General features: G+C 38.0%; 1 protein-coding gene across 1 annotated transcript; it reads right to left on the bottom strand.

The window, feature by feature from the left end:
• Positions 1-2,013: 2,013 nt before the first annotated feature.
• LOC103760513 (testis-specific serine/threonine-protein kinase 2-like) lies at positions 2,014-3,249 on the bottom strand. Its single transcript, XM_008927030.2, has one exon. It carries the CDS (start codon positions 3,052-3,054, stop codon positions 2,053-2,055), a length of 1,002 nt encoding a protein of 333 aa, XP_008925278.1. The 5' UTR covers positions 3,055-3,249; the 3' UTR covers positions 2,014-2,052.
• Between the last annotated feature and the right edge of the window lie 10,475 nt (positions 3,250-13,724).

Genomic DNA, 13,724 nt, shown 5'->3' with positions numbered 1-13,724 from the left:
GATATGTTTGTTTTCAGTGGTGAGCCCTGTCTTACTGAAAGGATTGGAATAAAACTGAATTCCCAAGTAATCCAGAACTGCAAAATGCCCCCTCCTTACACATACCTCTGGTGCTTCTTTTACACAATTTACACTTAACAGGGTAGCTCACATCCATAATAAATTCAGCTGGGAAGTCCTCTGGGTAAGAAAACTGTCCTGCCTTTTGATTTTTGACAGTGCACTTAGACATATTTTGGCTGCAGACACAGAACCTGAAAGAAGAATGTGCCTGAACTGCCTGAGCTTTAAAAGTAGCCTGGGCATGAATATGCATTGCTGTGTGGAGGCTCTTGATCCTGGCCAAGGAGCAGCCAATACTCAAGGACGAGGTGCAACACTGTCCTTGTGACACACCCCATGTGTCATCTCCTATCACATTGTCTCCTCTTGTATCAGGTGTCTGACAATGCAAACTTCATGGACATGGTAAAGGTAAAACAGAATAAAAAAATATCTTCCATAGTTTTCCCTTCTTTTTGCTCTTGTGTTTTGGTCCCAGGTTAAATCAATGAAAAGCTTGTCTTTTTAAGGCAGCAATTCAACAGAAAGCTTAAAAAGTAACTCAAAGGCTTCATAAGTTCTGCTTTGTTTGTCTGTTATTAGCAAAGTGTCCTTTCAATGTCTGTGGCTTCTAAACAGTGTGGCAGTGGAAATACATCATGTTAATGTTCTTCTACCACTAGCAATGAGTGTTAATTAGAGCTGTATTTTGCTTAGTCTCTCTTTGGATTATTTAGGATAGTAATAAATTCAGCTCTGCTGAATGGCTGTTTGTACAATCCATGTTTTAATTCAGTCTTTGAGGCAGAAGACTATTCACAGTAAGGTTCATAATTGTTGCAGAGTGCATTTGATTTCTTAGCATCAAAAATCATCTCTTATTTCATTAAGCAAACAGTATTTTTTCCCCAGAATAGATTTAATTTTCCAGACTTACTAAATGGAAATAATATTTTTCAATTATGGTTAATGGGTGGAATGCATTTTTTTTTATCTGATGGCTTTGTCAATAGCAGTATTTTATGTTTGATATTTTCACATAATATTTTGATGGACACAGCTTATTTTCTGTAAAATGTAATGGATGAAATAATTGCTAAACATAAATTCCCCCCTGTCAAATTTTACACTAGGGTTCTTTTTGACACTTTGCTACTTTTCATTAGCACTTTTTCTCTCTGCTTTATAAGGAGTTAAACTTAGTAGCCTGACTCTTTCTAACTAATCCTATATTATTAATAGGTTATCCTTTGTGTGCATGGCATTATTTTTTAAGTATGAGGCTAAACAACCATAGCACTGAAGTTTAAAGTTAGATGTTTTGTTTCTAATGTCTACTATATTTCTTGTTATTGAACAAACACGTCTGTTATTTGTGGATGTCTTTTTCTCAGCCAATAGGTTGAAGTTAAAAGGTGGCTGATAATTTGATCTGTATTCTTTAAAATTTCCCTTTCTAATTAATGAAAATTTTTCCCCCCTTCCTTTTGACTTAAAACCTGGGTTATGGTGCAACCGATTTGTAACCATGTTAATTTTTAAGCCTATGGAGATGGTTTATATTAGACATTATTTGTTAAAAGTCTCAAATTCGAAAGATACAAAAACCTGTGCTGAACTGGGGGAAAGAGAAAATCAGTTACATTTCATGATTCGTAGGCAGCACATCTGGGCAGATCAGAGTCTAAGTAATGAAATAGTTGTAAAATTGTTATAAAGTGCACTAGTTCTGATTTTGAGCTATTAAAAAATTTGCACTGTCACATTTGAAATACATTCCTCTTCCAGGTATTACATGCAAAGTGCTCCTCTTTTCATTTAGTTGCTCTAAAACTTCCCTCCCTCACTGTTTCCCCACGTCTTTCACAGTCCTGCCTCTGACAGCCTTAAAGCACTTCATTCAAATGCACTGTGCAGAAGAGGGGACACAACCATGTGCATACTGGGACATGACACAGAATTTTGGACAGGTTCCCTTTAATTTCAGTTTAAACTAATGCAGCTCACAAGTTAGGCAACTTTGTGGTCTTGTTGAAACAAGCCACCCTTGAGAGGATCCGATTTCCTCCTCCACTCCTTGCACTTGCGCAGAATGGGAGTTGCCCTTCTGCCTTTGGGCAGGTTTTTTCTTGCACAGTCTTTGGGGTTGCCCTCTCCTGCAGCTAGCAAAGGATTAGAGGGTGTGGGTTTTGGAGTCTGCATCCAGGGATGTTGGAAAACCTCATCTATGCACAGTCTCTTAGACATATCAGGTTGGAGCAGCTGAGAAATGAGGTCCTTGCAGTTCACAGACAGGCGTTTTGTCTTGAGGAAGGGAATCTTTTGTTGTTTCTGAATCTGGAGCATTTCCTTGACATTAGAACTATCAAAAGGCTGTGAAGCATAGAGCATTGCATACAGGATGATGCCCAGGCTCCACATGTCAGAAATCCTGGGGTCACAAGGAATGTGCTCGAGCAGTTCAGGCGCTGAGTACGCCAGAGACCCGCAGAAAGTGTTGCTGAGAATGGTTTTTCCATTTTCGTCCCGAGACAAGGGTTTTGAAAAGCCAAAGTCTGTCAGCTTGAAGTTAAGATTGTTGTCAAGAAGGATGTTGTCACACTTCAGGTCCCTGTGGGCAAAGTCTGAGTCGTGGCAATGCTTGATGGCAGAAGCCAACTGCTGGAACTTGACGCGAGCGATGTCCTCTTCCATCGGACCCTTGATGCTGAGGTAGGTCAGGAGGCTTCCCCTTTCCCCCAGCTCCATCACTATGTACACTTTCCCAACCGACGTCTCAAAAATCTCGAATGTCTCGATGATGGAGGGGTGGTGCAACCGTTTCAAAGCCTCCATTTCTCTGGGGAGAAACTTTTCCAGGACGTTCGGAGAAATTTTCTTCTTGTCGATGATCTTGATGGCCACTTTGCGGTTCAGGTGGTGGCTGTAGGCACATTTCACTTTGCCATAGGAGCCTTCCCCTAGTGTGCTGCCCAGGCTGTAGCCCCTCTTTTTAAGCACCACAGCATCCATGGTGGGGTAGACTCAGGGAGCTGCCCCAGCAGGAGCTGCCGTGCCTCATGTGCGGTGGCCGGTGGCCAGTGGCCCCAGGTGGCTGTTTGGAGCACTGGTGTGGCAGGAGTTTGGGTTGTCACCCCAGTGCTGGTCACCGGGTGATCTCATGGACAGTCACCCCTACCCAGGCCAATTAAAAGGACCTTTCTGTCCTTAGAGCTGCTCTATGACATCGTGGAGGGCAAACCTTAACACCGAGGCTCTGGCTGCCCTGTGATGTCACGGGCGGTTGCCCCTGCGTGTTGCAACCAGCAAATGCAGCTGACCTCTTAAAGGGATATTTCTCTTTTTGAGATGGCCAAAGTAGCAAGAAAATTATTATATCTTAATTTTGTAATGCTGTTTTTCAGTTGCTATATTACAGTACATCCCTACTATAATATAATATATTGTTTTCAGTGGATTTCAAGGGAAAAGAAAAAGAGATGGCAGTTTTAACCACCTGAGGACTGAGAATTTGTGGGAGTTTTTTATTCTTTCTTTTGGTGGTATGGTAGGTTCTGATTTATTCATAGGCATTATTTGTTGAGCTTGACTGGAAAAACAGGTGACTGATCCAGGGACTACTGGGGAGTCCTACAAGTCCAGTGGATTATGTCAGCATTGTTAGGAGCTTTCTAAAAGTCTGTTCCTTATTTCACAAGAAATTTTATGGAAATCCGGAATTTTCACTGCAGCTAATCTCTCCATACATGCAGTTTTCTCTCCTTGCTTTTAGCAACTGGTGCTGGTGAACTTCCTGAGAAGTCTTAGAGGAAAGGTAGTTTTTATCAGCCAGGACACCACTGCAGGCTGCAGTCACATGAGCAGAATAAAGAATTTTGTAGTTGTGTTCTTGGTATTAGGTGAAATACTCAGAGTTGCTTTCAAATTGATGGCACCCCTTTCAACTGAAGTTAAGGTTTAATTAATGAGTCTTTAAGGTTACTATAAAAGTGAAAAACCCAGAAAGTTTAACTACAAGTTTGGAGTAATAGTAGTTCTCAGGGGACTAAAACTTTTTTTCCCTCACGTAAAGTGGTGAATGTTCTTATTTCACTGAGTCTTGTTTTGAGTTTAAGGAGGATTTACAGTAGATATTTAGTACATGCTCCTCTGCATGTTTTTGCTGTAGTCTTTCAACAGCCATATGGAAGGGAAAATACCTTCAGATTTGAGGGAGGGGGAAAGAGCAACTGCTTTGTGGTATTACAGAGAAAATGTTCTTAAGGATATGGACAGATATAATTCTGAATTATAGGTGTAACTACTGAACATATCATACTTTATCTGTCCTGAAGATGCAGCTAGTACCTGAACTGTGAGAGGGAAGATGTAAATTGTGATGACATTGAGAAGAACAAAGAAGAAAAGTCTTTAAAACACATGCAATAGTGCATAAAGATTCACAGTGGACTATTACATGTGGTTGTTTCCAGGGCATTAATTTAATTGGTTCTTTTCCAGTGTAAATAGAAATGTGGCCTTGTATTAAATACCAGATAGCCTCATATCACCCACTCAGGCTTAAAACCACTCCAACTTCTGGTGTGGATGGCCTGTTAATTCTTTAGGAAATCTGTCTTGCATCTAGACACTTCTGTATTTGGTGCAAAGTACCTGAAATGTGTCATGTACACTCTGTCTGTTGCTTGTGTATCTTCTCACAGCCATTCTTTTCAAATGTGTAGAAGGGGATGCAGGTAAATGTTAATTTTGGTGAAACTGTTAAGCAGTGATTGCCACCCGAGCTGTGTGGTGGTATCAACCAGAATACTCCTACAGTCTCTTTCTTCTCACTGTTTTGTTTTAAGAGTGTGATCAAGTTTGTATGAAAATACTCACATTTTTACTATTAACAGAAAGAAAAAGCTTTTGTTTTTTTTTTTTTTGTTTTTTTTGTTTGTTTGGTCTTTTTGTTTGCTTGTTTTTTTAAGACAGAATTGATTGTCAAATTCAAGTGTATCAACCTATACAAGATTTTTTTTGAGTAATTGACTGCTGGCATTGTGCCATGCAACAGATGTGGAGAGTGGTAGGTGTTGGTTCCCTGCAATGTAAGATCAGTTATAATGCCACCATGGAACTGATTGATCAAGAAAGAGAGTCCATATTCAGCAAAGAACTTAATTCTCCTGATGTTAAATATGGTTAAACTTAATTAGAATCTAAGTGAGAAGACAGATCTGTTATTAGTGAAATACATTTTTGTATCTGTTGGTGATAATATAAGATTTTCTTTAACTAAAGTAGCTTATTGATGTTTAAATAGAATTTGGCTAACACTTAACATCATCATATTAACATATTAACCAGAATTTTTTTTTCTGGTGTACATCTGTGTCGGTTGCAAATGTAATAGACTCAGGGTTCTAATGATGCAAATTAAATCTTCCAATGAGAGAAATGCCAATATAGACCAAGAATTAATTCTGAATCTAAAGGGGGAAGAGCAAACTAATAATTCATTACATGTGGCAGAAGCAATTCAGTACTTTCTTTTAAGTTACTGTGATATTTCATCTTAAAACAGTAAACTGATCCTTTCTGTACATCCTGTGCAACCTTTACAGTTCTGGAGTCCTCATCTCCCAAACAGACCTGGCTGTATGCTGCTGCCTTTATTATTCCTGTGCTCCTGTCATCCTCTTTGCACAAACCTCTTAGGTCAGCTAAGAGAGAACACTGAAATCCCCACTTAGTTGCTCAAGTTTAGGCCCAAATGTACAAGTGGTTTCTTGAAAATCAGGTGCTTAACACTGGATCAGGGATTAGTAGAATGGGAGCTGTGTGGCACACATAGATAGTGCAGAGAATAGCTAGAAGGCAGAAAATTTTAAGCCCTGGATCAGTATTTCCTTGCGTGCCAAGTCTTCTGGTAAACATTTTTTTCCAGTTGTATAGCACTGTTTTATAAAAATGGGATACCTCCATATTTTTCCTGGAATAAAATTCACGATGCAGGCAAGAGTCCAAATCTGCCAGACCCTCTCCCCTCTGCACTATGCCAAGTCCCCTTTTTAAAAAAGCTTCTATTGTATTATTTCAATTTTTTTACATTGGAAAACTACCTTGGAACTTTCCTGCTCCCCACCCTACCAGCAAGGGTGCTGGGGATGCACAAAGAGGTGGGAGGGGACACAACCAGGACAGCTGACCCCAGCTGACATCCCACACTATATGGGTCATGTTCAGCATGTAAATCTGGAGGAGAAGGAGGAAAAGGGTTACATTTGGAGTGATGGCACTTGTCTTCCCAAGCCACTGTTGTGTGATGGAGCCCTTCTGTCCTGGGGAAGGCTGGACACCTGCCTCTGCCCATGAGAAATGGTGAATTAATTCCTTGTTTTGCTTTATTTGCATGCATAGTTTTTGCTTTACCTATTAATTAATCTGCCTTTATCTCAACCCATGAGTTTTCTCACTTTTGCTCTCTCTCCACCTCCCATGGTGGGGAGTGAGCGAGCGGCTGCGTGGGGCTGAGTTGCCATCTGGGGTTTAACCAGGAGAGTGTTGAAAGCATTTTCCAGCCTTACCAGAATTAAGTATTGATTTTTAGTATTTCTGATTTCGCAGAGGTTTTGCAACACATTTGTCCTGGTTTCCTAACACAGAAAACTTATCACACAGTAGATTTTATGAGAGTATTGTCATGGGAAGTCCTATGCTGACACCAAATCCCTTCTTGGTAGTTTCCTGGAATATTTATCAGTGTCTGAAGGAACTGTAAAATATGATTTATCTGTATAAAACGTTTTTGGAGATAAAAACTTCAGATTGGCTTTTAATTCCAACCTCACACATGTGAGTTTTTTTGTTCCCAATGTACAAGATCTTATATGCAGCTCCTAATGTAGAATTGCAATGTGTAATTGGAATTCTCCATGGCTTTCTGTTCTCCTCTGTAGTTCTGCATTGTAGGAGAGCTGGAGTTGCTGATATTCATGTGGGAATTTTAACATCCTGGGGATGACAACTCTGCCAAAGCCTTCCATGATATTTTGGCTGAATCTGGCAAAAATGGGGAAACTTAAATGTAAATTGCTTAGTGAGGAGAACCATTTCTTAGTGACCTAAAGGTGAGCCTTTGGCCAGAATTAAGGATGTGTTTAAATCCCTACTTTTCCATATTTTCCTTCACTTTTGGGACTTTAGTGTTGTGGGTACTCTGGATTGACCAGAGGAGACCTATGAAAATAGTTTTCTACACTAATTATAAGTTCAATGCATTAACACTTCAAAAACAAGAGGAAAAAAAAAAAAAGAAAAGAATATGTTGGAAATTTTCAAGTAGTTCTTACAGAAATGGATTATTTTAGGAGTGTAAGGATGGTAAAAAAGTGTTTTTTTAAATTTCCTTAGTCTTTTGTTTATGAATACAGTACTTGGAATAACTACATGCTGTAGGAATCTTGTGTGAAAATGGTGTGGATCTCATAAGAATGTTGCATAGAAACAAAATGAGAACAGGCTGCTTCTGTGGAATAGTCACAGCTAGTGACCAATGCTTGGGAAATATTTCCTTCAAAGTATGTTGGAATTTTTTTAGACATGCACATTAAAAATAAATAATTAAAAATAAATCCCATGTACTTGGCTGCTTGGGTAGTAATGCTTTTAGGTTTGTATTCTATACAGGGTTTGAGAAATTCTGCTTTACCTGTCATGAAATCCTTTTGTGTAGGAGTCAACCTATGTGAGGAGATAAAGGGACAGTATATCTGAGAGTACACAAAATGCTAGTTTAGGTAAAATGCAGGCTGCTGATAACCCACTAAGCCTTCCTGGGTACGCTAATCCTAATTTATGTTAAATCGTAATTAAGACAGTTTTGTTTATTGCTTGTAGCCATGAGCACCTGGAAGACTGACTAATCCTATCCATGTGTTGGGGACAATCCAGCTGCTATTGTTGACTCACAATGCAGAAAAATTTGTATTTGTGAGTTGTTTTCATCAGTATTTTTTCAGGCATTTATAGAGGCCCTTTTTTCCAGTGTATCAGGAACTGGAACAGAAGAAGCATCCTAAATAAAATGGATGAAGACATTTTTGGAGCAAGAGGCCAAAGCCTAAATAGACTTGCTGCTTTTCCAGCCAAACTATAAAACAGAACATCTCTGATATACCCATGCAAAACCAGATTCACAGCCTCTGTTATAGCTGGGCTACTGTTTGGTGTTGCACATGTAATTAGGCACAACTGTCAGAATTTCAGGATTCTGAAGGGGTTTTGTCAGAAAGCCATAGGTGGCACCAGAGAAGAGAAATGATAAATGATGAGGAGGGAAAAAGGGTTGGCATAAATTGAGTCTCAGAGGAATAAAACCATAAGAAGGGGGAACACCTAAACTCAATTTCTGTACAATTTTAAGTTTGCAGTGGCATTGTTTATCCTGTTGTAAGCTAAGCCTACTTTCTAACAGAAATGTTACTGTACAGGTAAAGGTTTTGGAGCTGTACCTAACACGCATATTCACACTACTAAATCCCTCACCTGTTGGGGCACTGGTTGACAAGGATTGTTTTCTGTTTCTTGTTCAGCATTTCTTCTTAAACCATAAGTAGGAGCACTCAGGTCAATATAAAGCCTTACTCTTTTCCATTTGGGTGAATTGCTTCCCTAGGAGAGTATTTGTTCTAATGCGTTAAAGTGAACCCTTTCAAAAATCATGCAAGAACGGCCACATTTAACATCTTCTATTGTTAAATCTCTGAGCTCTTTAGGGATTTCCTTTGCTTCAAAGTTTTCTGCTAACACAGTGTTTTTCCAAGAGAAATATCTCCTAATATTCCATTGTCTGCCTTGTCATGATGGAAAATATGCAAACTGCTCTTAAGTGGCAATTGTTTTCTTTGAACTTTTTTGAAGTCCGCCCACGTAGAGATCACTTGCAGGATCTGGTGTGGAAATTTGGACCTAGTTCTCCATTCACTGAATTATCAGGTAATGATACAATAGAAATAAAGTAATAGGGACTAAAGGTGGAATCACACAAAGACATATATAATAGTCTGTAAAAAATTCAAGTGTGAGTGCAACTACTTTGCAAAACCCTCTGACTCTTCTCATGTTTGTAAACTCATGGTGTTTGCAACTACATGGATTTCTTGACAGTTAAAATTAGAATTGATTCTCATAAGAACAAAAATTAGAAATGAGAAAAATTCCAAGTGAACAACATTCATGTTATAGACCCCAAAATGAAGGCTATATCTGTAATAATTTCATGTGGATTCTTCTTACAGACAGCAGAGAGCAGCAGTGTGATGACCTGAATCAGAAGGAGTAATGTTAAGGAATACCAAAACTAACTAAAAAGTTCAATACTTCAAAAAAACCTGGCTATTGCTTTGATATTGGTGTAATTTTTTTTTTTGAGACACTTTTGCAAAAGAAATTAGAAGATGGTCGGAAAAAATGGCATTAACAATAAAACAACCATTATGAAAATAATTGTCAGGCAAGATACTTTCATACAGTAAAAAAACAGTGACAGCAGGAGGTGGGTAGCTAATTGTTTGGTGAAAATGAAGAGTAGGTTAGTGTTTGAGCTGTGTTTAGAACTGTCCAAAATGATGATGCAGAGTAATTAAGAGCTGAAGACAAACATTAGTTCACAGATTATAGTTTAAAGAAAAAAATTACTTGAATGCTTGTTTAATAGTCTGAAAATTGATAAATTCAATGAAATTAACTTTCAGAAATCATTAAGTATGTTTACAGGTAAATTGCAAGTCAGTATTTTTGTTCATTTTAGGAGTTCATAGGTACAGATCAAACCACACTAAATCATTCAGGGTAGAAGTTGTCATGTACAGCATGAAATATTGTTTCTAAGGACTTGAAAATAGTTTCTTTCATATATCCCACTTCCTCGATTGATATTTTATTAAGCCAAACCCAAAATTCTCAGTTTTGTTTTTCACCAGTGACTGTGCTTTGCCCTCCATTATTTTCTGTAGTAAAAGCAGGATGTAGACTCTTGTGGGTAATGAACAGATATAAATACCTCTGAGTCAGATAAATTATGCTGCATCCCTTCATTCCAGGGAAACTGCTACACTGAAGGATGCAGGCAGATGCTGTTGCCCTGGTGATTGCTTCTTGGAGTCTGGATTGCACTGGGTCTGCATTCCTTGCTCCTCCTCCTTGGATGTTTGCATTTGTGTAGATGACTCATGTAGATAAAGGCTACAAATTAAATGCAAAGAGGTGGAAGGGCACACATGCAGCATGGATGTGATGTGCTGAAAATGGCTCATATGGCTCATAAAGAGTATAAGACCTAAATATGAGTGTGTGAGTAAGATGTGTCACTGAACTAGGCCCTTACAGTTGTTATAGGAAATCTTAGAAATATATTTGTGACACACAGTGCTGGTTTGGTCGTCTCTTCAAAGCATTAATCAGCTTAACATTTGTGCATGAAATTTCAGTTCTGCCAAGCAAATCTGAGGGCCTGAGTTTGTGTGTCCCATCTGAGACAGAAGAAATGGCAAGTGGTATTTTCTGGTGGTTGTCTATATGGAAACATTCTTTTCCTCTTTATTGTCTCTCTCTGATGCTTTAGGCCACAAGATCGGATTTGAAGTGCATTGAATTAAAAACAAAAGCTTCTACATTCCTCAAATTATCTTCAGAACTCAGTAAAAATACTGTTAACCTTTCAATTGTTATTTCAATATTTTTTCCTTCCATAATGAAGTGTCCTTCACTTTAGAAGCTGGTGGTCCCTTAGGTGTTCAAAGTTATTTGTATTTTTGAATCTGTGTTTTGCAGAGGTGTTGATAATGCAGACTATTAATGTTTTTGTGACCCTCATTTTTGACATTTGTGTACTTCTCAGTTATAGGATGTTTCTAAGACTCTCTTTCTTCATAGGGCCTTAACATTTCTCGAGCCTGAAAAGCATGACTGAAATTCTAGAACATGCTCTTATGCAGCAAGCTGCTTTTCAAACAGATCCAATCCTGAAACTTTTTACTTTGCTATTATGCAATTTCATGCTCTCATGCTAATTATTTGAACTTCTGTCTTCTGATAATACTGAAAACTTAAGCTGTGTGTACAAAATCTATAATTAAATAATTTTTGCTCTGCCTTCTTCACTCTCAAATCCTGCAATCACTGCATCAGCAGAGAATACTGAACATAATCCTTTCAATGCATTCACTGCCCACACATGCAAACACCTGCATCCACCAGCTGGCTGAAGTCAGAGTGACTTCTCTGATAGAGCTTTTTATGAAATAAGAATCATCTACTATTTTTGTCTCTTTGTAGACCTGATTTGACTGATAGGCTGAAGTGATTTAAGGTCAAGAGCAGTGCACTTTCTGAGCAGTTTGTTGTGTGACACCTTTTCTGTTCAAATTCTTGTTGACTGAATTAAGGGGAGAATGAACTGCTCATTCATATTCATTTGTAATGGAGGTTGTACATTCTTATGTTCTTTTACATTTTTTTTGCAGAGCAAAGGAAAAATACCGAAAAGAAAAAACCCCAAATCAGATTTGCTAAGTGGAACACAAAATCCACACCAATGCAAAAGCCTCTCTTCCAGGGTATCCATCAGGTTTCCTGTGAAATGGGAGGATGTAGTGTTGCTGTGAACAGTTGGGTAACCTCTTTACCTCTTTTTTATTAAGAGGTAAAGCTTACTGATCTCTTCCGACCAGTTAGCTTTTAGATTATATTAATTATTGTGTTTTGGCTATTATAGACCTTCTTTTTCTAGTACAAATTTTGCCATTTAACTCCCTATTACATGAATAATTATTCCAGTAGAAACACCACTCGTGCATACTTGAAACAGCATTATAATCATAAAGGAATCAAAATAGACTTTTAAAGTATTCTTAATTCCCTTTGTATCGTAGCAAATGCTTAAAGTATTAAAGTCTGTAGATAGTGTATAGTAAAAGTATCTTTTCTATTTTGTCACTAGGGCTTTCTTTCTGGTTAGTGACACATTCCTGATACATAAAGTTCTCAAATTTTGTTTTAATTTGAATGTGTCAATTAATTTTTCTCTGAAATCATCTCTGTGGTGGGTGTTAGCCAATTGGTTTTTAATTTTAAAAAGTTAAGCTCCTTTTTGGGAGACAGTTACTAATGTGGTTCTTTTATCTTGCACTACAAAGGAGTATCACAGCACCAAAAAGTGTGACAGGGAGCTGAGATTTGGTCTGGTGTGACAATGACCTTATTCTGACTTCTTCTTTTGCAAGATTTATGAATCAGACTTGATGATAAATTTTGGCACCAGGTTTTTGACGTGTCAGTGCCCCAAAATCACTGTGACATTGCCTAATGAGCAAATGGTCTAGTTTGTGAATAAATAATGCTGTGATTCTGTGTGGATATCTCCAGTGTTACACACAAATGGTGGCACTGAAATGCAGGAGTTTCCTCGTTTCTGTTGGGGTCTCACAGTCAAACTGCTCTGGGTAACCCAGAGGAGACACTGAAGAGCAATGACTCGTTAAGGAACTGTGAAAATAACATCATAGAAGCCAAATCAGGCTAATGAGGTTTTTATTAAGAGGTAAAGCTTACTGATCTCTTCCTACCAGTTAGCTTTTAGATTATATTAATTATTGTGTTTTGGCTATTATAGGACTGGTTTTCCCAGTTGACTCAGAAGTAGCTTTGGTCCAGCAGGACTGATGCTTTCCATTAAGTATTCTGCTTTTACTTTCTACCTGCCTGTAGGAGACTGCACTTGCTTTTAAATGGAAAAGCTTATTAAAGACAATGGGAGCTTTGGCACCAGCATGATTATTCTAACAGTTTATTGTAATGCTTTTGGAAGGGTAAGGCACACAGAATTCATAGAGCTAATTTAGGACCTATTCTTCCTTTTCTAATTGTGTGTGTGTGTGTAGGCTCTTTTTGAAATCATTGAGAAGTTTTAATATAAATTCAGTGTGATGTGAAACCTTTTTTTTATTTCTGCTAAAGTCTTACCATCACTTCATGGTGTTTTGTCAACTTTACTGCTAATGATGCTGCTGAACTGTAAACAAACATAAACAGGGTTATCAGGCAGAATACATTAACATAAACATTTTAATATGCTCTTTCCACCTCTTCAAATTGATCTGGTATTTAAATGAAACATTAACTCTCACGAGTAAAATTGAAGTTTTGTTGTGTTCTTTTAGTGATATTATCCCACTATTAGACTTTACAATCTGTGTTTTGTTATGTTCAACCTTGGAAAAGTGAAGAACCTTAGGACTGACCAAAAGTTTTTGTGTTAAAATAAGAACTTAAAGGCAAGTAAAAAATTACTAGAAAACTAGAACACCTTGTTTAAATGAATTGCTGACTTTGTTGGGAGAGGGGCAGAAATCAGTGTGCATCTTGAGGTTTTTGTCAAATGCATAAGAAGAGGATCAGAGTTCTGCTCCAGTTCACAGCAAATTACATTTAGATGGAAAATATTGATTAGGATTAGAAATTGGAGTGAACAACCTATCTTTGGGATTTTTGACATACAGAAAAGGCATTCTGACATTAGGAAATGACACAGATCAAATTTATTAACAACATGAATAGATGTTCAGGTCGTTGCAATAAAAATAATATTTTGCCTCTATTTGCTTATACAGAGTGAAAAGTAAAAACCACGTGGCAGTGTA

The sequence above is a fragment of the Manacus vitellinus genome, unplaced genomic scaffold (genome assembly GCF_001715985.3).
Source record: "Manacus vitellinus isolate BGI_N305 unplaced genomic scaffold, ASM171598v3 scaffold_19_pilon, whole genome shotgun sequence".
NCBI classification, from domain to species: Eukaryota; Metazoa; Chordata; class Aves; order Passeriformes; family Pipridae; genus Manacus; species Manacus vitellinus.
Note: the sequence above shows the minus strand (reverse complement) of the source record. Positions and strands in the feature narration are given on the sequence as shown.

What these genes read in the sequence shown, in the direction of transcription:
- LOC103760513 (XM_008927030.2), bottom strand. Translation starts at nt 3,054, where the DNA reads ATGGATGCTGTGGTGCTTAAAAAGAGGGGCTACAGCCTGGGCAGCACA.